This window comes from Cetorhinus maximus, chromosome 2 (genome assembly GCF_964194155.1).
Source record: "Cetorhinus maximus chromosome 2, sCetMax3.hap1.1, whole genome shotgun sequence".
Classification (NCBI taxonomy): domain Eukaryota; kingdom Metazoa; phylum Chordata; class Chondrichthyes; order Lamniformes; family Cetorhinidae; genus Cetorhinus; species Cetorhinus maximus.
In genome coordinates, this window is record NC_135880.1 from 192874588 (window position 1) to 192901477 (window position 26890).

At 41.8% G+C, this 26890-nt stretch overlaps 1 protein-coding gene across 2 annotated transcripts in view; it reads left to right on the plus strand.

Annotated features, from left to right (window-relative positions):
• The window catches only part of srpra (SRP receptor subunit alpha), a 43903-nt gene that overhangs the window by 14854 nt on the left and 2159 nt on the right, over positions 1-26890 (plus strand). Inside the window, exons 3-13 of one of the 2 annotated variants that reach the window (XM_078531099.1) lie at positions 4417-4580; positions 8746-8888; positions 11531-11702; positions 12230-12380; positions 15480-15586; positions 15732-15850; positions 15988-16074; positions 17466-17638; positions 20974-21187; positions 22631-22794; positions 25215-25313. In XM_078531099.1, the coding sequence (XP_078387225.1) occupies positions 4417-4580; positions 8746-8888; positions 11531-11702; positions 12230-12380; positions 15480-15586; positions 15732-15850; positions 15988-16074; positions 17466-17638; positions 20974-21187; positions 22631-22794; positions 25215-25313 (1593 nt within the window). Of the gene's footprint in view, positions 1-4416; positions 4581-8745; positions 8889-11530; positions 11703-12226; positions 12381-15479; positions 15587-15731; positions 15851-15987; positions 16075-17465; positions 17639-20973; positions 21188-22630; positions 22795-25214; positions 25314-26890 lie in introns of both variants that reach the window. The other variant, XM_078531093.1, reaches the window with a different exon arrangement.

Genomic DNA, 26890 nt, shown 5'->3' on the forward strand with positions numbered 1-26890 from the left:
ACACCCAGATCCCTTTGCACCTCAGAGCTCTGCAATCTCTCACCATTTAGATAATATGCTTCTCTTTTATTCTTCCTACCAAAATGGACAATTTCACATTTGCCCAGATTATACTCCATCTGCCAGATCTTTGACCATTCACTTAACCTATCTATATCTTTTTGTAGCCTCCTTCAGTCCTCTTAACAATTTCCTTTCCTACCTATCTTTGTGTCATCAGCAAATTTGGCAACCATCCCTTGAATTTCTTATCTGAATCATTTATATAAATTGTGAACCTTTGAGGTCCCAGCACTGATCGTTGTGGCACACCACTCGTTACATCTTGCCCACCTGAAAAAGATCCATTTATGCTGACTCTCTGCTTCCTGTTAGCCAGCCAATCGTCCATCCATGCCAATATGTTACCCCCTATACCATGACCTTTTATTTTCTGCAATAAGCTTAGATGTTCATTTTATCAAGTGCCTGCTGGAAATCGAAGTACGGTACATCCGCCAGTTCCCTTTAACCACAGCACATGTTACTTTCTCAAAGAATTCTAATAAATTGGTTAGACACAATTTCCCTTCCACAAAACCATGTTAACTCTGCCTGGTGACCTTGAGCTTATCCAAGTGCCCTGCTATAACTTAAATAATAGCTTCTAACGTTCTCCCTACGACAGATGTTAAGCTAACTGGCCTGTAGTTTCCCACTTTCTATCTCCCTTTTTGAATAAAGGAGTTACATTTGCTATCTTCCAATCTAATGGAACCTTCCCTTAATCTAGGGAGTTTTGGAAAATTAAAACCATTACATCAACTATCTCGTTAGACACTTCTTCTAAGACCCTAGGATGAAGTCCATCAGGACCCAGGCTCTTGTCAGCCCACAGCTCCAACAATTTACTAGGTACCACTTCTCTGGTGACTGTAATTTTCCTGACTACCTTCCCCACTTCCATTTCCTGGTTTATAGCTGCTTCTGGGTTGTTACTTGTGTCCTCTATAGTGAAAACTGATGTAAAATATATGTTCAATTCATCTGCCATCTCCTTGTTTTCCATTATCAATCCTTCAGTCTCCCTTTCTATAGAACCAACCAACTTTGTTAACTTTTTAAAATATTTATAAAAACTTTTTATAAACGTTTTTTACGTTTCTGGCTAGTTTTCTCTCATAGTCTGATTTTTCCCCTCTTTATCAATCTTTTAGTCATTCTTTGCTGTTCCTTTATATTCTGTCCAAACCTCTGCCCTCCCACCTATCCTTGCACACTTATATGCTTTATCTTTAACCTTTCTTGTTAACCACGGATGGTGTATCCGTCCCTTGGACTTTTTCTTACTCGTTGGAATGTATCTCTGCATTCTGAAATCTCTCCTTAAACATTAGTCACTGCATCTCTGTTGACCTACCCCTTAACCTAATTTGCCAATTCATTTTTGCCAGCTCAGCTTTCATGCCCTCAGAATTGCCCTTAAGTTTAAAAACTTAGTCTCAGACCCACTCCTCTCTCCCTCAAACTGAATGTAAAATTCAATCATATTATGGTAGCTGCTACCTAGGGGCCCCTTCATTATGAGATCATTAATTATTCCGGTCACATTGCACAGTACCAGGCCTAGTATAGCCTGCTCTCTGGTTAGCTCCAGAACATAGTGTTCTAAAAAAGTATCCCGAAAACATTCAATGCACCCCTCGTCTAGGCTATCTTTGCACATCTGACTTTTTTCCAGTCTACATGTAAATTAAAATCTCCCATGATTATTGCTGTGCCTTTCTGGCCAGCTGCAATTATTTCTTTCTTTATGCTCAACCCTACCATGTGGTTACTGTTTGGGGGCCTGTACACAACTCGAAGTGACTTCTTGCCTTTACCATTTCTCATCTCTACCCAAACCGTTTCCATATCCTGGTTTCCTGAACTTGGGTCACCCCTGTCTATTGTGCTCAGACCATCATTAACAGAGCCACCCCTCCAACTTTTCCTCACTTCCTGTCCTTCCTAAATATCTTGTACTCTTCAATATTCAGGTCCCAATCCATGTCCTCCTACAGCCAAGTCTCCATAATGGCTATCAAATCGTAATTATTTATTTCTATGTGTGCTCTGAGTTCATCTGTTTCGTTTTGAATGTTACGTGCATTCAGCTACAGAGCTTTTAATTTTATCCTTTTATTCTTTTTATAACCTAGTTTCATCTGTTGATTTTACTGTTAGATTTGTACACTCTCTCCCTTCGTGTCACGGCCTGTTTTTCATTGCCTGTAATAATACCTTTCTCCTTTGCCTTGTCTCTGCTCTTTGGTTTGCCACATCTTCCCAAATTTGATCCCTTGCCTCCACTATTTAGTTTAAAACCCTCTCTACCTCCCTCGTTATGCAGCTTGCAAGAACACCAGCCCCAGCACGGTTCAGGTGTAGACCTTCCCAATGGCTTAGATCCCACTTTCCCAGTACTGGTGTCAGTGCCCCACGAACCAGAACCCACTTCTTCCACACCAGCCTTTGCGCCACACATCCATCTCCCTAATCTGATTCGTCCAATGCCAATTTGCACGTGGCTCAGGTAATAATGCAGAGATTATGACCTTTAAGGCTCTGCTTCTTAATTTGTTGCCTTAGTCCTCATACTGACTATGCAGAACCTCCTTCTTTGTCCTGCCTATGTTGTTGGTACCTGCGTAGACTACGACTAGGTACCCCCACCTCCCACTGCAAGTTCCTCTCCAGCCCTGAGCATATGACCCACACCCTGCCACCGGGCAGGCAACACAGCCCACTTTGTTGTAGAGAACGATGTCAATCCCTCTAACTATACTATCCCCCTACTACCACTACATTCCTTCTTGCTCCCCCCACTTGAATGGCTTCCTGTACCACGGTACTATGGCCAGTTAGCTCATCCATTCTGCAGCCTCCACTCTCATCCAAGCAAGCTGAAAAAACCTCAAACCTGTTGGACAATTGCAGAGGTTCTCACTCCTGCGCTCCTGCCCTCAGTGTGTCTAGTGCATATTGACAGGGACAAATTAATTTACTTGAACGGGAGCACAGTAAAATCTGTAGAATTGGACATCTGCAAGTAAACAGACAGCGACAGTTCCAAATAATATACAATAGATACAAGCCGTATCATGAACCCACAGACGCAAGCCTTTAATGTACTGTGTCCATTTGCCACCTAAGACAAAGGGCAAGATCATTCTCTGCAGGACCAGGAGCTGCAGCAACAACATGGAGTGGAAGTAACACTGAACCAGTGAAGAATTCAGAGGAAGGTTCTTTAAATTGTGGGTTATTAGGTCATGGGATCCTTCATTGGTTGTGGCTGCTGGGGTAGAGACTAATACCTAATTGTAATGGGAAGGGAATAAATATCTGAAAAGGTCGAATATGAAAAAACCAAGAGGGCCAGCACCAGAGACTGAAAACCTCTTCCTGTACTGTAACTCCTCCATTTCCCCTCTTTAACTGCACAGGGCTGGCTGCCTGGTTTTTGGAACATCGCGCAGTGCCAATGAAGGATATCCCAGATTCCCACGTTCCATGCAAGAGAGTCCCAGATGGCAGTGATTTGGGAAACCAATGAGCAGATCATGAACTAAAATCACCTATTGGCAGGGATTGAAAATTAATCCCAATCTGAAGTGAGGGCAAAACAAAGAAGGAATGCAGCATGAGATACAGCCAATCCTGAAATATTTGCTCAATCAGTTTACTGTACATGCAATGAGCATTTAAAAAATAATGACACGAGGACAAGTTCCTTCAATTTTCCTAATTTACAGGTTTCACTGTATCTATACTAAATCCATGTATGTTAATTTACTTTATTGCTGTGCAATGCCCACCCTTGTTTACAGCAAGAAAATTCACTGCACATGTCTCTTCCCATATTTACTGTGATAAATGTCAACATTTCAGGATTAAATAGGATGGTCTCTGATTTCACTGCCTTTGGTCACAGAGTTCCCACATTGTACACTTCATAAATGCAATGTTCTGCAGGTTGATGAGAGAGAGTACTACCCGATCTTTGTATTTTCTGCCCTCAATGAAACCGTCAGTGTAGCAGTCCAGAAAGTAGAGCACGACAGTATATTGCTTCCATTACTGGTGCATGTTACATTGCCCAGTTGCCTCAAACTCATGTGACATCACTGCTGTCTGTGATATTAACCCTGATGCAAATCCATGGTTTTAGCCAATAGTTGGGCTCAGTTCCTTGAGGTTTAGTACGGGTCTATTAACTTGCAGCAATTTGTAATGCTTCCTTTTTATTTTGTGCCATTGAGGAAAATTCTAAATATTCTAGGATGAAAAAGAGTATTTTTGCAAACTTGCATTGACTGAGTTTAACGTGTGGTTGTCAGAATAAGATCCAGTTCATTTAGGGGCATTTTCCCCCCACCTCTCTTTGCCTTACAGGTGGGATACCAAAAAATCCTGACGCTAACGTATGTAGACAAATTTATTGATGATATCCACATGCAGTTCCGGGATAAATATAGGAACCAGTTACAGCAGCAAGGGGTGATGGGCCTCCTCAATGGTTCCTTTGACTTTTCAGATGACTTCAGAGGCCTCCTGAGGTAAGAGAATTGAAAACCTGGAAGGTGAAAAGTTCCTCTTCTGGATCCATTAAGTTGTCGCACTTTCGAGACAGGTGAAATAACAGTTAACACTTGCAATAATTACATAAGGGACTCGAAACAAAGCTGGGAAAAGGCAAAGGCCTTAACTTTATTGATTCCAGGGGGATACACAGACCCAGTGGAATTATTCACATCTGGAGAGAGGAAAGCTGCTGGAGGCAAAGGGCAGGATTACCCGGCCCTGCCTGCCACCAGGATCGCCCAGTCCTGCCAAAAGTCAATGGACCATTGGCCTGGCCGCTAAATCTCCCGCGGTCGTCCCGCCACAACTGGAAAATCCTGACCAAAGAATCCAATTAAGATAAAAGGCAAGAAAACTTTTCGGCCTTGAAAATTGGAGACTGAAGAGGTTTATCAAGATATGTAAGGTATTTAAATTGGGCATCTATGATTCTATGACTATTTCCAGATGTGGCACAGGTTCAAACTGGTGAAAATACAACTTTGACTCGTGAGTAGTGATCAACACATTTGTGAATTTATGTAATGGTGAAGGCAAAATCCTTGGACTCATTTAAGAAACAGTGGGCTGCTGTTATGGAGCAGCTGTCGATTTTTTAATTTTGTGTATATCACACTGGGCCAAATCGGTTTCTCTCTCTATATTTAATCTTGAACTTTTCAGTTTAGCATCTGCTCAGTACCCATTTCTTCCACTAGAGATCTTTAATGTGAGCTGTTATGGGCTAAGTCACATAACTCTAACTTTGCCAACCCCACAGTAACTGGTGGATTTCACTCAGAAATAAATTGGGGATTAAAACTTGTAGTTTCATTTCCATTTGTGGTTGAAAAGATATCACTGGCTCTCCTTTAGTTATAGAACCACAGTATGGTTACAGCACAGAATGAGGAAATATGGCCCATTTGTATCAGTGCTAGCTCAACACAAAAACAACCGAGCTAGCCATGCTTCCCTGCCTTTCCCCCATAGTCCTGTGAATTTTTTCTCCCCTTATAATTATCCAATTTCAAATCCTAACCACACTCTGTAAAAACATTTTGCTTCATGTCATCGTTGGTCCTTTTGCCATTCATCTTAAATCACTGTCCACTGTTCTTTACCCTTCTGCCAATGTGAGCAGTTTCTCCTCTACTCTGTTCAGACCCCTCATGATTTTGAACATCTCCATCTCTCCTCTTCACGCTCTCTTCTGTAAAGAGAGCAGCTGCAACCTCAAACCTATCTCTTAACTGAAGCTCTTCATCCCCAGAACCATTCTCATAAATATTTTTGCACCCTCTCTTAATGCCTTCACATCCATCCTTGAGTGTAGTACCCAGAGAATTGGACAATACTCCAGTTGAGGCTTGACCACTGTTCAATAAAGATTAACCATAACTTCTTTGCTTTTGTACTCTATGCCTTTGTAAAGCCTAAGATCCTGTATACCACTTTTTCAATCTGATCTACCACCTTCAATAATTTGTGCACATATATCCCAAGGTTCCTCTGTTCCTGCACCTCCTTTAGAATTGTACCTTTTATTTTATATTGCTTCTCTTTGTTGTTCTTGCCAAAATGTATTCATTAACTATTTCTCTGCATTAAATTTTACCTGTCTGCCCATCTGACACCTGCCTGCCCATTCCATCACCCTATTGATGTCAGTTGAAGTCTAGCCTTCTTAGTCATCCTCTCAGTTCATGTTACTTCCAAGTTTTGTACCTTCCACATTCTGAAATTGTGCCCTGAACATTGCTGAAGAAAGAGACATGTTGCTGAAGCTTTTCATCTTGCATTCATCAGGACAAATACAAGAATGCCAAATTCAAATAATCACGACAATTTGTACTACAGAGGAAAAGGATGCTGCTTGGGTGGCAAGTAAACTCTGGCTGAGGTGTTGCCAAGGAGAAAGCAACAGGGAACTATAGGCTCCCCAAGCCCCTGGGTAATTCAAAAAAAGGCACAAGTTTTGAATATATTCCTTTTGTTTGCAGAGAACCAGCCCTTACATAGCAATATGTGTTGCTTCTAAGAAATGTAAATAAGCCATGTTGAGAGTGCAACTGATTATCTTAAATTGGTTGTTAGTTCCCTGTTGATTTCTCATGGCAACACCATGGCCAATCAGAGTAGACTTGCCAACTAATGAATATCTTTTTCGCCTATAGTATAAATTATGATTGTTTGAAATTTGGCATTCTTGCATTTGTCCTGATGAGCGCAAGACAAAAAGCTTCAGCAACATGTCTAGTTTTTTTAGCAATATTCAAGCTCTCCTACCAAATGATAAATTGTGCCCTGCACACCTAAGTCTAGGGCATTAATATAGATTAAGAAAAGCAGCGGTCCTAATACTGACCCCAGGGGAACTCAACTATGTTACCATCCTCTGGCCCATAAAAACAACCATTTGCCACTACTGATTACTGTCACTCAGCCAGCTTTGTATCCATGCTGTCTCTGCCCCTTTTATCCCATGGTCTTTTTACTTTGCTGACAAGCTAGATATGTGGCACCTTAAACACTTCTTGTGATGTGCGCTGTATCAACTACATTACCCTCATCAATCCTCTCTTTTACCTCATTAAAAAAAAATCAAGTTAGTTAAATTGATTTGCCCTTAACACATCCATGCTGGCTTTCCTAGATTAATCCACATTTATCCAAGCAACTGTTAATTTTGTCCCACATTGTTTCTAAAAGCTTTCTCACCTCGGAGGTTAAACCTACTGCCTGTAGTCGCTAGGCTTATCCTTACACTTTTTTTTAAAGGAGCAGACTTACAATTCTCCAGTCCTCTAATACTATCCCCTATCCAAGGAGGATTAGAAGATTTATGGCCAGTGCCTCTGTAATTTCCACCCATTCTTTCCTCAGTACTCTTGGAAGCATCTCATCCAGTCCCGGTACTTCATCAACTTTAAGTGCAGCCAGCCTATCAATTTTTAGCCCATCCAGTGTCTCAACTACTTCCTCTTTCATTATGACTTGGGTGGCATCCACTTCCTTGGTAAAGGTAGATGTAAAGTACTAATTTGGTACCTCAGCCATGCCCTCTGCCTCCTTGTGTAAATTCCCTAATTGTCCCTGTTTCTCCTTTTACCACCTTTTATTACTACTTTATATGCCTATAAAAGACTCTGGGGGTTTCCCTTTATATTAGCTGTCAGCCTCTTGTACTCTTTGTTTATCTTATTTATTTTTTCACCTCCCTTCTGAACTTTCTATATTCCACCTGGTTTTCAATTGTGTTATCAATCTGACATCTGTCATACATGTGTTTTTTCTGCCTCATCTCTATCTTTTTGTCATCCAGGGAGCTCTTGCTTTGTTTGTCCTATCTCTTCCCCTTATGGGAATGAACGTTGACTGAACCTGAGCCATCTCTTTAAAGGCCATGTTTCATTACAATTTTGTTTGCCATCTTTGATTCCAATTTACCTGGGCCAGATCTGTTCTCACCCCATTAAAGTTGACCCTCCCACAGTTAATCTATCTTACTCTAGATTGCTCCTTGTACTTTTCCATAGCTAACCTAAACATTGTTTAACTATATCGCTGTTCCCCAACTGATACTTCTTGATCTACTTGACCCATCTCATTCCCTAGAATGCATTTTTGAGGCTGTGGGGTCTTTTTGTGTCTCCTCAAGCATATCTTGTCGTATTGTGCTAATTGCTGTCACGGGCTGACAAAGATATTTGAGGAAAAACAAAAAAAGGTCTGGTAGTAGGATATGTAGTTGACCTCGGCACCTTTAGCTAGCATGAGGGGAATCAGACTAGGCTCCCACTTCTGATCCCTCTCCAGCACCCACTGCTAGAAAATTAATATACAGATCATAGATTAGGAGAGAAGTGTACTTGGGTGTGATTTCCCCCTACAGTATAATGGTTGCATTCCACTGCCTAGACTCTTCATTAAGAATGGACACAAAGCTAGGTCCCAAAGAGCTACCAGAATCACTTTTTGTGCAGGGGAATCAAAATAAAATAAATGTTTACCACAGTACAGAGAATATTCAGTCCCTTGAAACTAGAAATCTCATGCCAACATTACCTTTGCTTTTTTTTTAAAGAAAAGCAGTTTTTAGTCTAGTTGTGTTTGGATAATTCTGTTCCTAATCCATTTAATTTTGTTGGTGACCTTTAGGGCTGCTGAGGAACGCACCAAAGGAAAAGCACCTTCTGTCATGAAAACATTTGAACAATCCGATAAATCAAAGAAAACTGTGAAATCTATGATAGAAATCCGTGGAGAGAAGGGGAAGGAGAACAAGAAAAACAAGAAGGATGGTAAGCAATTGTGCATTGGCAGAGTGTTACTCTTTTTGGATGTTGCTTCATGGTCTTAGGAAAGTAGACTCTTTAAGGGAACTGAGATTATTTAACCAGGCAGGAAGGGTATTTGATGAGCTTCTCTCTCTTGCCGAAACCTGCTCTCAAAGAATTTTGACAAAAGAGTCATGAACAATGAGAATCGCCCCTTGTTTCAGTATTACAGTTGGATATGTTCAGAGGAAAAGGTTACAATTCCTCAGATGCAGGACAAAACAGTTTTTGAATCTGTTTGTGTCATTCTCTAAGAACTTTTAACAGGAGTTTGAATGGATAACGATATGCACTGTTGATGGAACTCGCTGATTATTTCAATGCATTGCATAGTTTTTTAAATACACTTGAATTTTAGTTGGACTTCAGTGATGGGGTAGTTTTCTTTTTTATTATTCATTTATATGAATTTTTAACAAACGAACAATGTGCCCAAAATATAGTTACGAATGGACAATAAAGTGAAATTGAGTTGAATTGAAGTGGCTCAGATAATGTAATGTGCTATAGAGAAAGAAACAGCTGTGCTCAAAAGGGTGCTTAGTAAAAGAAGGTAGCAAATCGTCAGAACACTGATAATGGGAGGAATACCTTTTGTTTCTGGAAGCACAAATCTAATTATTTGAGAATGATCCTTACTGTGACTCTCCTTATGTAAGTAGTTATACTTTGAAGTTGCTGGCTGGAGCAGATATGTTAGCTCCGCCTGCTGCAACATGAATATGAAGTTCTACTTTAATGACCGGAGCCATTGCTGCTGCTCATCTCACATGAGAGGGGAGTTCTGTGCAGATGAGTATTCTCAAATTGCCTGCCATCAGCATGGTACCAAGAGGCGACGGAAAGACCCCTGTATGTGTGCTGATATTTGTAACACTTAAGTAATACACTCTCTAATTTAGCAACCTAATATTGAATTGTGGTGTGTTACATGATTACTAGGTCCCAAGGTTTGTATCTGGAAGTCCTCTGAGCATGGCCCTCCCTCTGACTGAAGAGGGCATGGTGTCTATGCAACTGGTTTGATGTTTCCAGATGTGCAAAGAATTTAAGCGCCCTTCTGTTCCTGTGGCAGTGGGAAAGTACAGACTTGTTTTTCCCCTTCCAAAAGAAAGTAACTTTCAGCTTTGCTGATTCCTGTATAGTGGAGACACTTTCTGATGGAGAGACCAAGGGTGACATTCCCACTCTTAGTGCCTAGCGCAGTAAATATGGAGGAATCGTGGGCAGCGTGCCAGTTGTTTCCAAAATGCAAGGCGGAGGCTATCCTAGCAGCACACCAAAATAAAAAGATTTATGTTGCAATTTTCATGACCTCTGGACACCCCAAAGTCCTTTTACAGCCAATGATTTTCTTTTGGGTGTAGTCATGGTTGTAATTTAAGATGCACACCAGCCAATTTGCACACAACAATCTCTCTCAAAAGGAAGTGTCATAATGACCAGAATCTGTATTTCAGTGATGTTTATTGAGGTATAAATATTGGTTAGGACACCAGGGAGATCTCCTACTGTTCAGATGGGATCTTTATTGTGCACGGGAGGGGGAAAACCGGGTCTCATTTTAACATCTCATCTGGAAGATGGCACTTCCAGCAGTGCAGGACTCCCTCAGTCCTTCACTGGAGTATCCACCTAGATTTTTGTGCTCAAGTTTCCACAGCTTCTGACACAGGTGAGTGTTACTACTGAGACATGGCTGGCAAAAAAGATCAGTCCTGTGTTATAAACAAGTTTAAGATCAGAATTAGCAAAAAAAAACAAATAATCCAAGGCTAAAGTTAAAACTGCTCTACTTTTAATCTGTGGGGAAATTGAAGGCATCAAACCCCATTTTTTAGCTTTACTTGGGTTTAGGCTTCTTGAGTTACAAACCAATTATGAACTGGTAGGCATTCTTCTTTATTATTGCTGCTATTTGTGAGAAGAATCCAGTGATGGATCAATCCCTGGAATTTGTTTTGACGAGGGGTGTCCAAGAACACTGAGTAATATAATGTCCCTAATCCTATTCCCTCCTGTAGCTGCTGATTCTTTTGGTATGATATCCTGGGCACAGCCTTATCCAAGCAGCTATTGCTTATTTCTGATTCTAGACGTTTCAATGTCAATTGATGTTGGTGAGCAGTTGAACATAGAAGACGCAAGCAGCTCCAATTCTGTCTTTGTCTACAATCCTGACACATGCACTTTTTGGTGCTCATTGAATAGTGATCAGCTGGAGAAAGCTTAGGACTTTTGATTTGTTCCCCTCTCTAGTATGGGTACTGAAGTTGGCTAACCTAGCCCTGGGAATAAAACTTATACTGGTGATGTGTTGTTTTAGCTGTCCTACTTCAGTGATACACGCTCTTTTTCGCCCTTGTGGCAAAGATATCACAAACTTGATGGGGTGAATGGCTTCCTTCTATCTTATAATCTATGATTCTTAAAGGTAGAGGAGATGAGCGTTCATTTTACAAATGCCTATGATTTTTTTTTTCTATGTTGTCACTCATTTTCTCTCCTCTCTCCTTTTTCTTTCTCTCTCTTTCTTTCTCTCTCCTTTTTCTTTCTCTCTCCTTTTTCTTTCTCTCTCTCTGCCCCCCCTTCTTTCTCATTTCCAGCACCTGTACCCGAGGCACTTGCAGCAGAAAAGAAAACTGAAGTTCAGTTAAAGGCTTCTGTAACCGTGGCTGCAGGAGATACCAACCAAAATGGTTTGACTCAGGAAGAAATCATCCAAAGGAATAGGGAGGAATTTTTTCGTAAAAGACTGGGGAAAGAGAAGAAAGAAAGGTGAGAAGGCACTTTATTTCTGAGAGAACAAGAGCATTATCAGGTCAGCTAGCTAGTAGTTCACTGGATTTACCTGATAGTGGATAATGCTATACAGGGGTAATGGTAAAGCCTGTTTTTCTTGCCAATTTCAGAAGAGGCTGCAACTTCCCTTGGCTTGTTACAAGTACAGCTTAGATTTTTTCCACTAAACTTTGTTGAAATGCCTATATTATAAAACAGCCCTTACTTATACATGTAATACATTTTACATCACTTTGTTGAACCTTAGTGCAGATCAGTGACTTGTGTATTATATTTGCACATCTAATGGATTTATAGTGTTCATGATTTTCTGGTAATTAACCTAACAAATTACTCTACAAACTCAAATTACTTTGATACCTTACATTAGACTGTCACCACGCTACGCCACCACTTTTTAATTTAATTTGTGCCTTTTAGTGGTTCAGTTTCTCTGTAATTTCAGCGGACGATAGAGCAGAGATTGACTACAGTAATGTGTCTGTCCTCCTGAATTGCAGCAGCAAGTCCCCTAAACCAATTAAACAGAAAACTCGTCGTATTTGGCCTCCAGATTCTAACAAAGCTAGCGCCAAAGAGCTTGACTACAGCAAGAAACTGGTCAACGGTCAATCCAGCACCTTCAGCAATGGAGATGACACCATTACAGATATGGTATGCTTGCTCTTTATGTACAGCACCAACCTTTCAACACTGATCATTACCCCACCAAATCAGGGTGATACTTCAGCCTTGATATGTTATTTCCATGAGCGAGTCCTTCTCAATCTCAAATAAAAACAGATGCTCAATTTTCAAACTTTGTGGATAGCACCAAATTGGTAGGATAACATTCAATAGTAATGAAAACTGGGACAAAATACAAGATGTTAATAACCAGATTTTGTGGCAATATGTGAGGAAGAGCAAGGAGGCATCTGAGGTCAAGAGACAAACGTTGCAAGGATAAGGGGTTGGTGCTGGCACCACTGTTGTTCATGATTTACAAGAATGACTTGGACTCCAAGCACAATTTTAAAATTTTCAGATGACACCATATTAGGGATGTCGTTAATAGAATCACAGAATCTCTCAGTGCAGAAGAGGCCCTTCGGCCCATCGAGTCTGCACCGACACGAGAAACACCTGACCTACCTACCTAACCCCATTTACCAGCACTTGGCCCATAGCCTTGAATGTTATGACATGCCAAGTGCTCATCCAGGTACTTTTTAAAGGATGTGAAGCAACCCACCTCCACCACCCTCTCAGGCAGCACATTCCAAACCATCACCACCCTCTGGGTAAAAAGGTTTTTCCTCACATTTTCTCCCCCCCACCCCCAAACCTCCTGTCTCTCACCTTGAACTTATGTCCCCTTGTGACTGACCCTTCAACTAAGGGGAACAGCTGCTCCCTATCCACCCTGTCCATGCCCCTCATAATCTTAGTATACCTCCATCAGGTATCCTCTCAGTCTTCTCTGCTCCAATGAAAACAACCCAAGTCTATCCAACCTCTCTTCATAACTGAAATGTTTCATCCCAGGCAACATCCTGGTGAATCTCCTCTGCACCCCCTCCAGTGCAATCACATCCTTCCTATAGTGTGGCGACCAGAACTGCACACACTACTCCAGCTATGGCCTCACCAAGGTTCTGTACAACTCCAGCATGACCTCCCTACTTTTGTAATCTATGCCTTGATTGATAAAGGCAAGTGTCCCATATGCCTTTTTTACCACCCCACTGACATGCCCCTCTGCCTTCATAGATCTATGGACACACGCACACCAAGATCCCTTTGTTACTCAGAACTTCCTGGTGTCATGCAGTTCATTGTTCAAATAGAAAGGATGAATGTGCCAAAATACAAGAGGACATCAATAAACTTGTAGAATGGGTGTATCATTGGCAAAGGAATTTCAACATAGATAAGTATAAAGTGGTACATTTTTGTAGGAAAAATGAGGCCCTGCTCACTGGAAAATAAGAATCTAAATGAGGTAGATGAACAAATTTATCCAGGGTGCAGATACACAAATCGTTAAAAGCAATGCGGGTTAATTAGGCTGTTAAACAAAAGCACTGGGGTTCAGTTCTAGAAGGATAGAACTGAAAAACAGAAGTTATGTTAAGTTTGTATGGAATTTTGCTTGGCATATGCACGTAGTTCTTGCCTCCATATTATAGAAGGATATAGAGGCATTGGACAAGATACAAAAATGATTTACAAGATGATACCAAGCCAAGAGATTATATATATGAACATACATATTAAGAGCAGGCCTATCAGGAATGATTGAACATGCTGTGGTTTTTTTCCAGTAGGAAGGTGAAGGCTGAAAGACAGTGTAATAGATATGGAAGGGTTTGATATAGTAGACATAGAAATGTTGCTTCCATTGTGGGTGAGACCAGAATTAGGGGCCATAAATATAACAATTCCCTGTTGAATTCATTAGGGAATTCGGAAGAGATTTCACCCAGTGATTAGATTGTGGACTTGCTACCACAGGGATAAGATAAATAGCATAGATGCATTTAAATGGAAGCTAGATAAACACGAGGGAAAAAACAAAAAAGGTTATATTGATGGGATTAGATGGGAGGGGGCTTGTGTGGAGCATAAGCACCAGCATGAACTGGCCAAATGGCCAATTTTGTGCCATATGTTCTGCATGCTCTATTTAGGTTGGGGGAACTATGTGTCATCTTGCCTTCAGTTATTGCTGTGTTTGTGCAATTTATTCTTGACGGTCTTTGGGTAGGGCTTCCAGTCTGTATTTTTGTATCTTTATTCATTGTTTCCAGTATGACCTGACATATGGAAATAAGATGGCAGGAGCATGATCTTCTTTCAGATCTTTACCATTTCTCCTATAACCAGCCACGAAGCTACCCAGGTGTAGCTCTTCCCTCCCTTTCCCCTCTCCCCATGCAGTTAGTTTGGGAAGTCACTGCATGCTGTCTGATCTCTTGCTGCATGCCTTAGGCATTTAAGAAATGTAGGGGTTATTAAATGAATAGTTCAGTAAAGAATTATATCATAGAGAGATATATAAGAGCAGAAGATTAATGTATGAAACAAACTACCTGGGGACAAAGTACTGGGGAATAGTTCTAGAAAGGATACCAGGGAACCGGGCTGATTTGTAAAATTAAGGTTTTTCGAGAGATTAGTGTGCGTTGTTTGTCATCCAGATAGACTGCAGTGATCTGTCTTTGAATGAGATGTTAAATTGAGGCATGTCTGACTGTTTAGGTGATGAGGAAGCAGTTGCACTATTCGGAGAAAAGTAAGAAGTTTCTGTGGTGTACTGCCCAACGTCCCCCCACCCCCACCTAACCAACTCCGTCAAAAGTGAATTACTGGGTTGTTCATCATTATGTTTGTGGGAACTTGCTGTGTGCAAAATAGCTGCTCTTTTTCATGTGTGATAATTCAGTGCACTTCAAAATAATTTATGGTGCATAGAGTATTGAGTGCATTCTGTGACAAGGTAAGTTTAATACAAATGTTTCTTTTCTGGTTCTGTAGATTTCCATATTATGATTTACAGAGAAAGTTGAGGGAGAGTCAGACGAAATTATACAGAGCGAAACAAATGACAGTTTGTGAGAGGCATACAGAGAAAGACAAAGTGTGAGATGAGTACAAAGCTCCAGGAAGAGAGAGACAATGTTTTACTTTGTCTATGAAAATCAGTTGGTTTTAAAGAGGAAAAAGCTTATTCACTAATTGCATCTCCTGATGCAATGATTATTGTTTCAGAATTTTTATCCTGGATCAATGGCAGGAGATTTGAAAACTGTGGATTATGAGAGCTGTGAAGAGGAAGATGAAGAAGAGGAAGTAATTCAAGAAACTTCTAACACCAGGTATATATGAACCAGATCGATCTTCAGATTCGATGAAAATTTAAGCTCTCATCCAATGTGAAGAGACTATTCATAATTTTGTTAAAATGGATTGCTTGTAATAGTTTTTACATGAAACAAATAAAAAGCAATGTTCCACCTACAGTGTAAAGAAACGTGGATTTGGTGGCATGTTTGGAATGCTGAAGGGCTTGGTTGGATCTAAAAGCCTTACGCCCCAGGATATGGAACCTATCCTTGACAAGATGAAAGATCACTTGATTGGTAGGTTGTGGAGATTTCCTCAGTAATACTAAACTATGACTTTACATATTGCAATACAATTTACTTACATACCACAACCAATCTGATTGGCCTAAGGCACTATCCTTGACTCATCCTTTCTCTTTATCTACCTGCAGCTAAAAATGTTGCTGCGGATATCACAGTCCAGCTGTGTGAATCAGTGGCCAAAAAACTAGAGGGCAAAGTCATGGGAACCTTCAGCAGTAAGTTGGATTTATGTTGTGACCTGGAGTCTGTCCAGCTGTCACCTGTGACATGACCTATGTTTAACATAGCGCCTCACGGGATTAACCTTTAGATTTGAGGCAGAGTTCAGCTCACATCTTTCACTAAGCACTTCCAGTAGGTAATGTTAACTTTTACCAATTCATTACTTTCAGCTCCCCAAGTATAGAAAGTTTGATCATACTTTGAATGTTGGTGTGGTGTAGGAGTGATTCTTTAGAACCATGTTTCCAATATTTATCACTAAATATCTTGAAGAATTTTATTTAGGTTACATTGATAGCATTCTGTTGTGCCCTCTGGCCTTCCAAAATTGTTCTGCAGTAAAGGATATTGCACAGTTAACCTGATTTAAATTTAACAATGTATGAGTTCCTTGAGGTCCCTTGCCTGTCGTCAACTTCATTGTCATTAAGGAGCACTTTTCTAATGGAGATTGTTGCATTTATGAATGGCATCCTTTGCCTCACCTTCATCACTATACAAGTTTTGCAAGCACCATAGCAGAAATCCTGAGAGCAAGCTTAGTGATGTTCATGTAATCATAGCCAGTCTCAGTCATCATCAGGGACACAATTTCTGCATTATTTTGTTTGAGATAACTGCAAGGATAAAATGATGGAAACTGAACAGCTGCAGCAGTAGAGCAAATCTTGTAATCTTTAGTTATTAAAAATGTTGTTAAAACTTGAGTACAGTATAAACCAATAAATTGATTTCCATAAATCTGCACCTCCTTTTATAAGCTGTGATTTTAATTCCTGAAATTGTACCACGTTTGTTCTGTTTCTGAACCTCTTTCTGGTGTCCTTGCAACTTGGCACAGGAAGTGATGTCTGCCTCTAGATGGCAGCTTCTGGCTGTTTGGTGTACTCACTTTATTTAATGGCAAGCATTATGTACTACAATAGTGCACAGTGAGGTAGCGTTACCATTTAATACCACAGCTAGTGTCATTTTTAAAAAACAGGACGAATCCCAATGGAAAGCTACAGCTGGTTTAAAAATATAGCATCTGCAGAATTAGCTGATCTTCCCATTTGTTCTGGGGTGGGGAGGGGAAAGCTAACCAGTTTCTGCTCCTGAAAGACAGGCAATGGGGCTCAGCTGTGTTCTCGCTCTTCCCCACTCAAAAGATAGGAAAGCTCATTAACAACAAAGTTATTGTTTAGACTCGCATGAATAGACTGGCATCCCTGGTGTGGTACTGCAGGCTGCTAGTGCAGCTGGTTGCCCAGCAACTTCAAGGAAGATGGTAGGGGGGAGGAGGTGTTGGAATGAAGGTACCAACTTATTTTTTTTAAATCCTTTTTCTTAATTTGCCACCCCCCCTGGCTAACTAAGCATACCTTTCTCTACGCTCTGACAGCGGTGACCTCGACAGTGAAGCAGGCTTTGCAGGATTCCCTCGTCCAGATCCTGCAGCCAAAGAGGCGCGTCGATATCTTGCGCGATATCATCGAAGCTCAAAAACAAAGGCGTCCCTTCATCGTTACTTTCTGCGGCGTGAACGGAGTTGGAAAGTCTACCAACCTCGCCAAGGTCAGGCATCAGTGAAACTTATTGTTGTGACAACATGCCAATTGTACACAAGATGGTAAAGTTGGAAGAGTTACAAATATAAGAGAAATGACAACCAAGTGGGTTTCTTCATTTCCCCACCACCCCCTTCCCTGACTCTATGCCATTTCATTTTCCAAGCTCAAATGGCAGCCAATGCCTTGTGTTTGCCTCTGGCTTTGGGGATTGGCATCTTTCTCCTTTCTAGCTGAACTCAACTGTTCAGCCCTGAGCTGTTTCCAAAGACCAGATGCTTTCACCTCTAACATTTAACTGTCTCTGGCCTTGCTTCAGTCCAACTGATGCTGAAACCCTCCTTTGTTTTTTTTTTATCACCTTTAGACTCCAGAGTCCCCTGCCCAGTCTCCCACCCTTTGTAAACTTTAGAGCATACCTGTATCTTATCCTGTTCACACATCACTCCTATTCTCACTGACCTACAATGGCTTTGGGTCTCCCTCCTGGTCACCCCATGCCTCCAATTTAGAATTCTCACACTTGTTTTTAAATCCCTTCATAGCCTTATTCCTGCATCTAATTGTGTCCTCCTCCAGTCCTACAATTTCCATCTGATCAGCCCCTCCTGGAATTTCCTGCTTAACTTGAGCTATTTATAATCTAAATGACAGACAAAGAGACCATGAGTAATGTATCTAAATTCGTTGACAATACCAAGCTAAGTGGGATTGTAAGCTGTGAGGAGGCCACAAAGAGGCTGCAAAGAGTTACAGGTTAAGTGAATGGTTAAGATGGGAGATGAAGTATAATGTGGGGAAGTGTGAGGTCATAAGAATAGAAAAGCAGAATACTTTTTTTAAAGGCATGAAACTTGTAACTGTTGATTTTCAAAGAGACTTGGGTGTACTTGTACAAGGAACAGTGAAAATAAGCATTTAGGTACAACAAGCAATTAAGGCAAATAGCACGTTGGCTTTATTGCAAGCAGACTTGAATGAAGAAGAAGTCTTGCTATAATTGTACAGGACTTTACTGACATGGCTCCTGCAATACTGTGTGCAGTTTTGGTCCCCTATTTAAGGAAGGCTTTACTTGCAGTGGGGGCTTTGTAGCAAATATTCACTTGGTTGGTTCCTGGTTGGTGTGGTTATCCTTTGGTGTGAGGCTGACGTTGGGCCATACTTTCCGGAGTTTTGAGGAATGAGAGTTGATCTCATTGAAACGTAGGAGATTCTGAAAGGGTTGACATGGTAGATACTGCAGGGTTGTTTCCCCTGGCTGAGGAATCTAGAACACAGGCACCGTCTCAGGATAAGGGGACGATCACTTAGGACTGAGATGAGAAATTTCTTCATTCCAGGGTTGTGAATCTTTGGAATTCTCTACCCCAGAGGGTTTTGGATGCTCCATCGTTGAATATATTTAAGGCAGAGGTGGACATTTTTTGGTCTCTCAGGGAATCAAGGGAAATAGGGCTTGGGCAGGAATATGGAGTTGAAATCAAAGATCAGGCCTGATCATATTGAATGGCAGAGCAGGTATGAGAAGCTGTATGGTCCACCCCTATTTCTTACATTTGTATGTTCTTAATTCCTCTGCCTGTCCATCTCCCTGTCGTCTCCTCCATAAAGCCAAGTTTATAGCCACTCTTCCTCTCTGGCTGTGTCCATTTTTTTTCTTTATACCTCTGAAGCGTCTTAGGATGTTTTTCTACATTAAGGCCCACTGACTAAATACAAATTGTAACAGCACTGAAAGCCCTGTAGGATCGCATAATTCTAGACTCTGGGTATGTCCTTTTCCTGCCTTCTGAATCCTCCATATTGCACAACCTGCTGCTAAACAGCTGACTTGTGTTACTTTCCCTGTCCGCTCAACAAATTTAGAATTATAATGTTACAGTTCCTAAGAGTTCCAGTGCATGTAGAAAGGAATCAGCTTCTTCCATAAATGAGGCTCCTCATACAAGGGCTGGGATTTTCCGGCCCCGTCGTGGGCGGGACACGCTGCGGGTGAGGCGGCGCCCCAGCCAGAAGTCCATTGGCTTGTGGCGTGACCGGAAGATTGCAGCGGCGGGCGTGGAAAATCCCACCCGAAGAGTTTTTCTCCAACAGAAGCTTTTATTTGTTTCAGTGGCTCTGTAGCCCTGTGCATTAGGACACCAAGTCATAGGTAGGGAGAGAAACAGTATTACACTTTGGAGGGCTGGTACAGGTGGCAGAGTTAGTGAGGCATAAAGAGATAGAAAGGCAGGCAGAGAAAAACTTTCAAGTTGGAGTGGTTGGGCAGCTAAAAGCCAGCGATCCTGTTCATGGGGGATAGACCTGGCATAGAGATGGGTGGGGGGGATTACCTGTGAATGGACAAACTTTATTGACAAGGTTGTTGGTGAGGAAGAGGCCCTGTCCAGGAGATAGGGAGGAGCAGGAGTCACATTTGCCTCTGCTGGACATGGGAGTGACAATTGCTGCCATAAAAAGAATATACTCCAGTTCTCTATAAGCAAGAGAGTTCGGAAATGTATGGAGACAAATTAAAGCTCCAAATGCTGGAAATCTGAAGCAAGTAAACAGGTCAGTTGGTATCTGAATGAGAAGGGTCTTGCTGTTTGTGAAGGTGGCTTTATTTAAACCAGGCATGTCTAACTGGCGGCACACAGACCGCATTGGGCCTGTGAAGCCCCTTGATGTGCCCGTTGAGCCACTGTTCAAAAGCTGGTGAGAAAGACCAGTGAAATTCAAGATTTTGCAAGGGATTGCTCCAATCAGCAGCAAATGAGGGTGAGAAACAGTCTCTGATCGAAGGAGCAGCGAACACCAGCGTAGTTGTGTGCTGAGGGCTGCTGGTTCCAAGGGAAGATATGGCAAGGCTGGACCCTGGGGAACCAAGGCATGCTGAGGTCAGAGCCCAGGGAACAAAGGTACAGTGGGGACTGGCACCCAGGCAGGGCAAGGCTTTGGCGGACCCAGGCAGGGCAAGGTGTCGTGTATGTGTGGAGTGAATGTCTGACTTACTCCCTTTCTGTCTATCTCTCTCTGTGGGTGACAGTGAGCACCCTGAGTCTGGGAGTGAACCACACACTGACCCTTTTGCACTCTGGTCATTATTTTTAATTACTCTTAACTTAATTAATTTATTGTTGTTTTGCTCAAATTGTTTATCAATACATCAACTTTTTTTAAATACAGTTTATTGTGCCAAACCTTATCTTTCCAAAATTTGCTGATTGGTGCCTTGATTGAGAAAAAAATGGAAACGTGACACCCCCCTCTCTTTCCCCCCCCACCCCCCCGAACAAAGGTTGGACAAGCCTGATCGAAATTAACAGAAAATTTAACTCTGCTCTTTGCTTCCTGCAGATAACTTACTGGCTCATGGAGAATGGTTTTCGGGTTCTCATTGCTGCTTGTGACACTTTCCGAGCTGGAGCTGTAGAGCAGCTCCGGACCCACACTCGCCGCCTGAACACCTTGCACCCACCTGAGGAGCACAGTGGCCAGAGTATGGTCCAGCTCTTTGAGAGGGGATATGGGAAGGATGCTGCTGGCATTGCAATGGAAGCCATCGCATTTGGTAAATTTTGTAAACTTCACTACGTTTGGCCCTTAAAGGTACTTCTTTGTCTGTGAGGCACTTTGAGATGTTTCTAGGGCATGTGATGTGCTCAGTTTTTATTCTTGTGGTCCTAAATGTTCCTATTTTCTTGTGATTTACTGAGTTATTTCTGCCTCACTCTGGCCCCTGAGATTGATAGTATAGAACTTGCACGTGTATACTTTGAAGCAAGACTGGGATTGTGGTCGCTTTATAGAAGTTTTCAGACTCTTGGAAGCCATTTTTGTAGTTTCTGCAAGAGTAGTAAATCCCATTTGATAGAATGAGGGAATTTTTTTCAGTATATTTGGAGAGAAAAATGGGAATCTTTGTAGAATTGGGGGGGGTCAGTTATGCATCTGATCTATGAACATGTGATTAACACCCATTTCACCAAAAACACCTGCAGCATATAGCTATGTCAACTGAGCACTGTTAATACCTAGCAAAGGGCCTGAAACCTGGGCTTCCAGGAATCAGTCCTCACTACAACAAGTGCACCATTGACAAGGCACCAGTCAGGAGTATGATGGAATACTCTCTACTCGCCTTGATGACCGCAGTTCCAACAACACACACTAAACTTGACACCATCCAAGACAAAGCAGCCTATTTGATCAGCACTCCACCTACTGCCTTAAAAATTCACTCCCTCCACCAACAGCACATACTGACAGCAGTGTGTACCATCTACAAGATGCACTGCAGCAACTTACCAAGGCTCCTTCAACAGCATCTTCCAAAAGCGTGACCACTACCACCTAGAAGAACGAGGGCAGCAGACAATTTGAGAACACTACTTGCAAGTTTCCCCTCCAGGCCACACACCATCCTGACTTGGAACTATATCACCGTTCCTTCACTGTTGCTGGGTCAAAATCCTGGAACTCCCTTCCGAACAGCACACGGACTGCAGCAATTCTAAAAGGCAGCTCACCACCACCTCCCCAAGGACAATTAGAGTTGGAAATCCTTGCCAGTGATGCTTGTATCCCATGACTGAATAAAAACAACATTGTTTTGAAGGCCATGTTTTGTTAAAACTAATGAAGTTTTCCCAAGCTCTGGGCAGTACAATCGAAACACTGGCACAGCATAGTTGCAGAATCAGATTTGTGCTCAGTGTTTGAACTGTGCCAGTGCAGAGCTGATGCAACAATTGGCTGTTTGTATTATTTCCTTCACTGGAATGAGTAGGAATTGGCTAACTGAAGGATGGTATTTAGGGTAGTTCCCACGATATGGATTTGCCTTTTGAAATTTGAAAAAAAAAACACCCTTTGCTTCAGTCTGCTTGAACTGGCTGTCATGTTTGAACCCTGTTTGCTTGGAGTTGGGTTGAGACCTCTTGTACTTGATTTGGTTTAAACCTCCAGTGCCCAGCCCTGAATATAAAGTTTAAAATGCACATTTCTTCCACAGCTCGAAATCAAGGCTTTGATGTGGTGCTGGTGGACACTGCAGGCCGAATGCAGGACAACACCCCGTTAATGACTGCTCTTGCCAAACTCATCGCCATTAATGTGCCGGATCTGGTGCTTTTTGTTGGTGAAGCATTAGTGGGGAATGAGGCTGTGGATCAGTTGGTGAGTATCAACTGCTGCTTGGTTCCCAAGAAGTTCCATTGCGTACAACATGTTAAGAATTACTCCACTCCTTTTAATCTCTTGGAGTGTGGACTTTTGACAACAGGTTTGACAGCTCACTTGGATCCATTCAAAGTCATTCACCCAGAAAGAGAGAAATCTTCAGCTGCCTCCTACCCCTAACAACTGCTAGAACGTCCAACAATTTCTGGAATGATTCTGAAACTTTTGCCTCCATTACTATATCCAGAAGTGATTTTCTGAGCAGATAGTGTGGTAATATATCCTTAGTAATGTGGGTCTCACTATGGGGAAGTCATAGTTATTACTGAACAATCAAAGGTGATAACTCTGACATTTTTATGTTCAAGTTGCTGGCCTTTTATCAAAGCTGAAAGATGTTGGGATTTAACAGTTTTAAAGCAAGCAGAGAGGGGGAAAATGGCAGGCGGGATGGAGAAGAGGAAAGAACAAAAGGAAGGTTTGTGATAAGGTGGAAGGCAGGAATGATTTGATTAAATGATAAGCAGGGTGATGCAAGGCTAAGGGGCATGGTTATGGGACAAGTCAAAACAAAAGATAGATCTAGATGAGGTTTAAATATGGTAGAACAACTGCCGGGGAGAAATTTTTGACATTGGAGCTCATTTGCAATAATAGGCACAAGTTCAATTCACAGGTTAACCTGGGTATCAGTAACTGTCGGCCAGCTAGCTTTGCAGCAACTTGGTGTGATGCTCCTGGAAAATATCAGAGTAGCAAACTTTTTTCGATTAAACATTGCACCTTGAAGATAAACCTGCTGAGGTACGGCTGTGTATGAGATACAATGCTGTGCTGTTTGTTTGTGACCAAGCTTGATATGGGTGAGCAATAACGGAATCAGGCTCATTGGCAACATCTCGTGGCACTTGGGTCATTTACCTGATGCACGATGGTATGGGATAATACCTTCCCTGGTTCTCTTCAGCAATGCTGTTGTGTTTCTGCTACAAGATGCTAAAGCGTGTGCTCAGCATTGATTGTGACCGGTGACCACTTTCTCCTAGGAATGTTGCACTTCTGTCCTCTGGAGAGGGTAACCTTCATACCCACATTGTACAGCTTCATGTATGTTTGGCTGCCCGTCAAGCAGGTGGGCTGGGTGCCCACTGTTCCTGCACTTGCCCACGTGATTAGTATTGGTTGCACTTCTTCCTTACTACATTGACAGCCAGCTTTGCACTATGAATGAGTTGCTTCTTCTTAGCGTGTCCACGGACAATCTATACATGGCCCAGCCAGAACTGGACACATTTTTGCGCCTTGTTGTTGAATTCGGCAAGATCTGCAACAGTGCAGGGTTCCTCTAGCGATAGACATTGCAGGAGATGTTGCATAGTTTGTGGCTCAGTTCCACATACACAAGTTGTTGGGCAGGTTGTATATCCCCATTTACTTAGTGACACCTTTGAACGACCTACACCAGTCCTAAGTCTGTTAAGGCACTTCCAGGTTGCCCAGTTGCAATTAACTCCTGGTGGAAGGCTTTCATCCGGTAGAATTTCCATCGCTGGGGGTTGTTCGAGACTGGCGAGCCGGTCCTTCCACAAGGCGATGCGGGCTTTAAATGGGGTTGATTGTAATGGAACAACACTGTTCATGAAGCTCTTCCTTGATTTTAGGCAGTTGGGTGTAGGTGTATGACCATGTAGAGGGTGCCTCTCATCTGATGTTTGACGGAGTTGCTCTTTCTTGCTGGCTGCCATTCTTCTTATATCAGGGGGAGAGATACCCACCAGGATATGTAGGCTGTTGGTGTTTGTTGGTTTTAAACAACCTGTGATAAGTCGGCAGCTTGAATTCAGAACAGCATCCATCTTCTTAGCATGAGTAGATCTTTCCCATGAATGAGCTGAGGTCTAAACTTAGCCTACTGCAACCTGGACTGTGAATTGGGAGGGGAAACTGATTAAAAGACCCACTTGAAACTGGTTCGAATAGAGCTTTAAGTCCTGGTTAAATAAACATCAGTTGGCCAAATCTCCTTAACGTACGCTTTTAATGTGATGCATGTAACTTAGCGTCTCTGATTTCTTACACTGCTAGTAGCAGACTAATACCTATTACTACTGCCCCTCAACAGACCTGTATCCATCAGTTCTGTACCTCCAGTGTGATATGGTGATGGACCTGTACTCAAAACGACTATACCCCATTGTTAGTGACGTATGTCAGTTCACTGTAGTGCTATACAGCTCAAAATGTTCTCTTGAGGCACAGTACAAAATTGGAAGAACAGAACCTATAATTGGCCTGCCAAGTATTTCCACAATTAAAAAAAGTTCACACGCTTTACTGAAATCCATAAATAACCTTGCATACACTAGCTGCAGTACGGGGTTTGTGTTCTGTACTGACTCTTTCTCTCTCCCTCTCAGGTAAAGTTTAACCAGGCTCTGGCTGACCATTCAATGGCTGAAAAACCACGACTGATTGATGGCATTGTACTGACTAAATTCGACACGATTGATGATAAGGTAATGCTCAAGTACTTGCTGAACCCGTGTTAACCTTGTTTAGCCTGACTAGAATTCAGTACAACTGCAGTGAGACGGAATGCAAGTGTTTGTTCGCCATTTCTATGTGCAAATACCTCACAACTAATATCTTTTGTAAATATTATTAAAGATTTCTCAACTGATAATTCTTATTCACGTTGGTTGGTGTAGGTATAATCATTTTAAACTTTAGCCTGAACTGTGAACTGTAGATGGAATCTACATTTGTTCATTAGATGGTGTTAAACATTCATACTGTGTAAGTACAGCAGCTGTTGAGCTGTGTTTCTGCTGCCAGTAATAAACTCCAGAAAACCAACATTGTGACATTTCTCTGCTGTCCAAACCAAATTCCAGTCATGTATTAAAGGTCTTCCAAACGTGTCAAATTTCACATGACTTGAGTTTTAAAAAAAACATTTAGCCACATATTTCTGACACTTGAAAATCGGGACTGCCTCTTTCCTGTTCTACATCTCGACAAGACCAGAAACGGTCTGTGAATACTGATTCAGTGGGTAACAATGTTCAAAACTGGTGCTGAAATAGGGTTGCATATTTAAGCTGTTAATTTGTAGCTTGGATCTGGGTTGGGGTGTTTCTTTATTGTAACTTTACATGTGACCCACAGAGCTCCATTGTATATTCAAAATAAATGTGCCCTGAAGGAAAGGTTTGGAGACCTACTGCTTAGATGTCATGTGTTGTTTGTAACTGAGTAATGTAAAATCGCTTTCTAATGATGGCCTCAATGCACCATATTTACTCATGGTCGGAGTGACGAGTAACTGATCTATGTGGGATCTGGAGGAGGCCATTCAGTCTGTCAAATTCAATGAGATTGTGGCTGATGTGCAACTCCTCCATACAGCCATCAGGAAGTGGTACTGAGCAATTTGTTGGAGCTGTGGGCTGACAAGTCCCCAAGACCTGATGGACTTCATCCTAGGGTCTTAAATGAAACAGCTAGTAAGAGAGTTGATGCATTTGTTTCAATTTTCCAAAATTCCCTAGACTCAGGGAAGGTCCCATTAGATTGGAAAATAGCAAATGTGACTCCTTTATCCAAGAAGGGAGTGAGACAGAAAACAGGAAATTACAGGCCAGTTAGCTTAACATTTGTCATAGGGAAAATGTTAGAAGTATTAATAAAGATGTTATAGCAGGGCACTTGGATAAATTCAAGGTAGTTAGGCAGAGTCACATGGTGTTGAGAGGGAAATCTTGTTTAACCAATTTATTGGAATTCTTTGAGGAAGTAACCAGTCCTGTGGATAATGGGGAACCGGTGGATGGTACTGTACTTGGATTTCTAGAAGGCATTTGATAAGGTGTCATGTCAAAGGTTATTGTGGAAGATAAAAGCTCATGGTGTAGGGGGTAACACATTGGCATGGATAGAAGATTGGCTGGCTAACAGGAAACAGTAGACATAAATGGGTCTTTTTCTGGTTGGCGAGATGTAACGAGTGATGTGCCACAGGGATCAGTGCTAGGGCCTCAAACGTTTTTACAATTCAAATAAAAATGACGATGAAGGGACCAATGGTATGGTT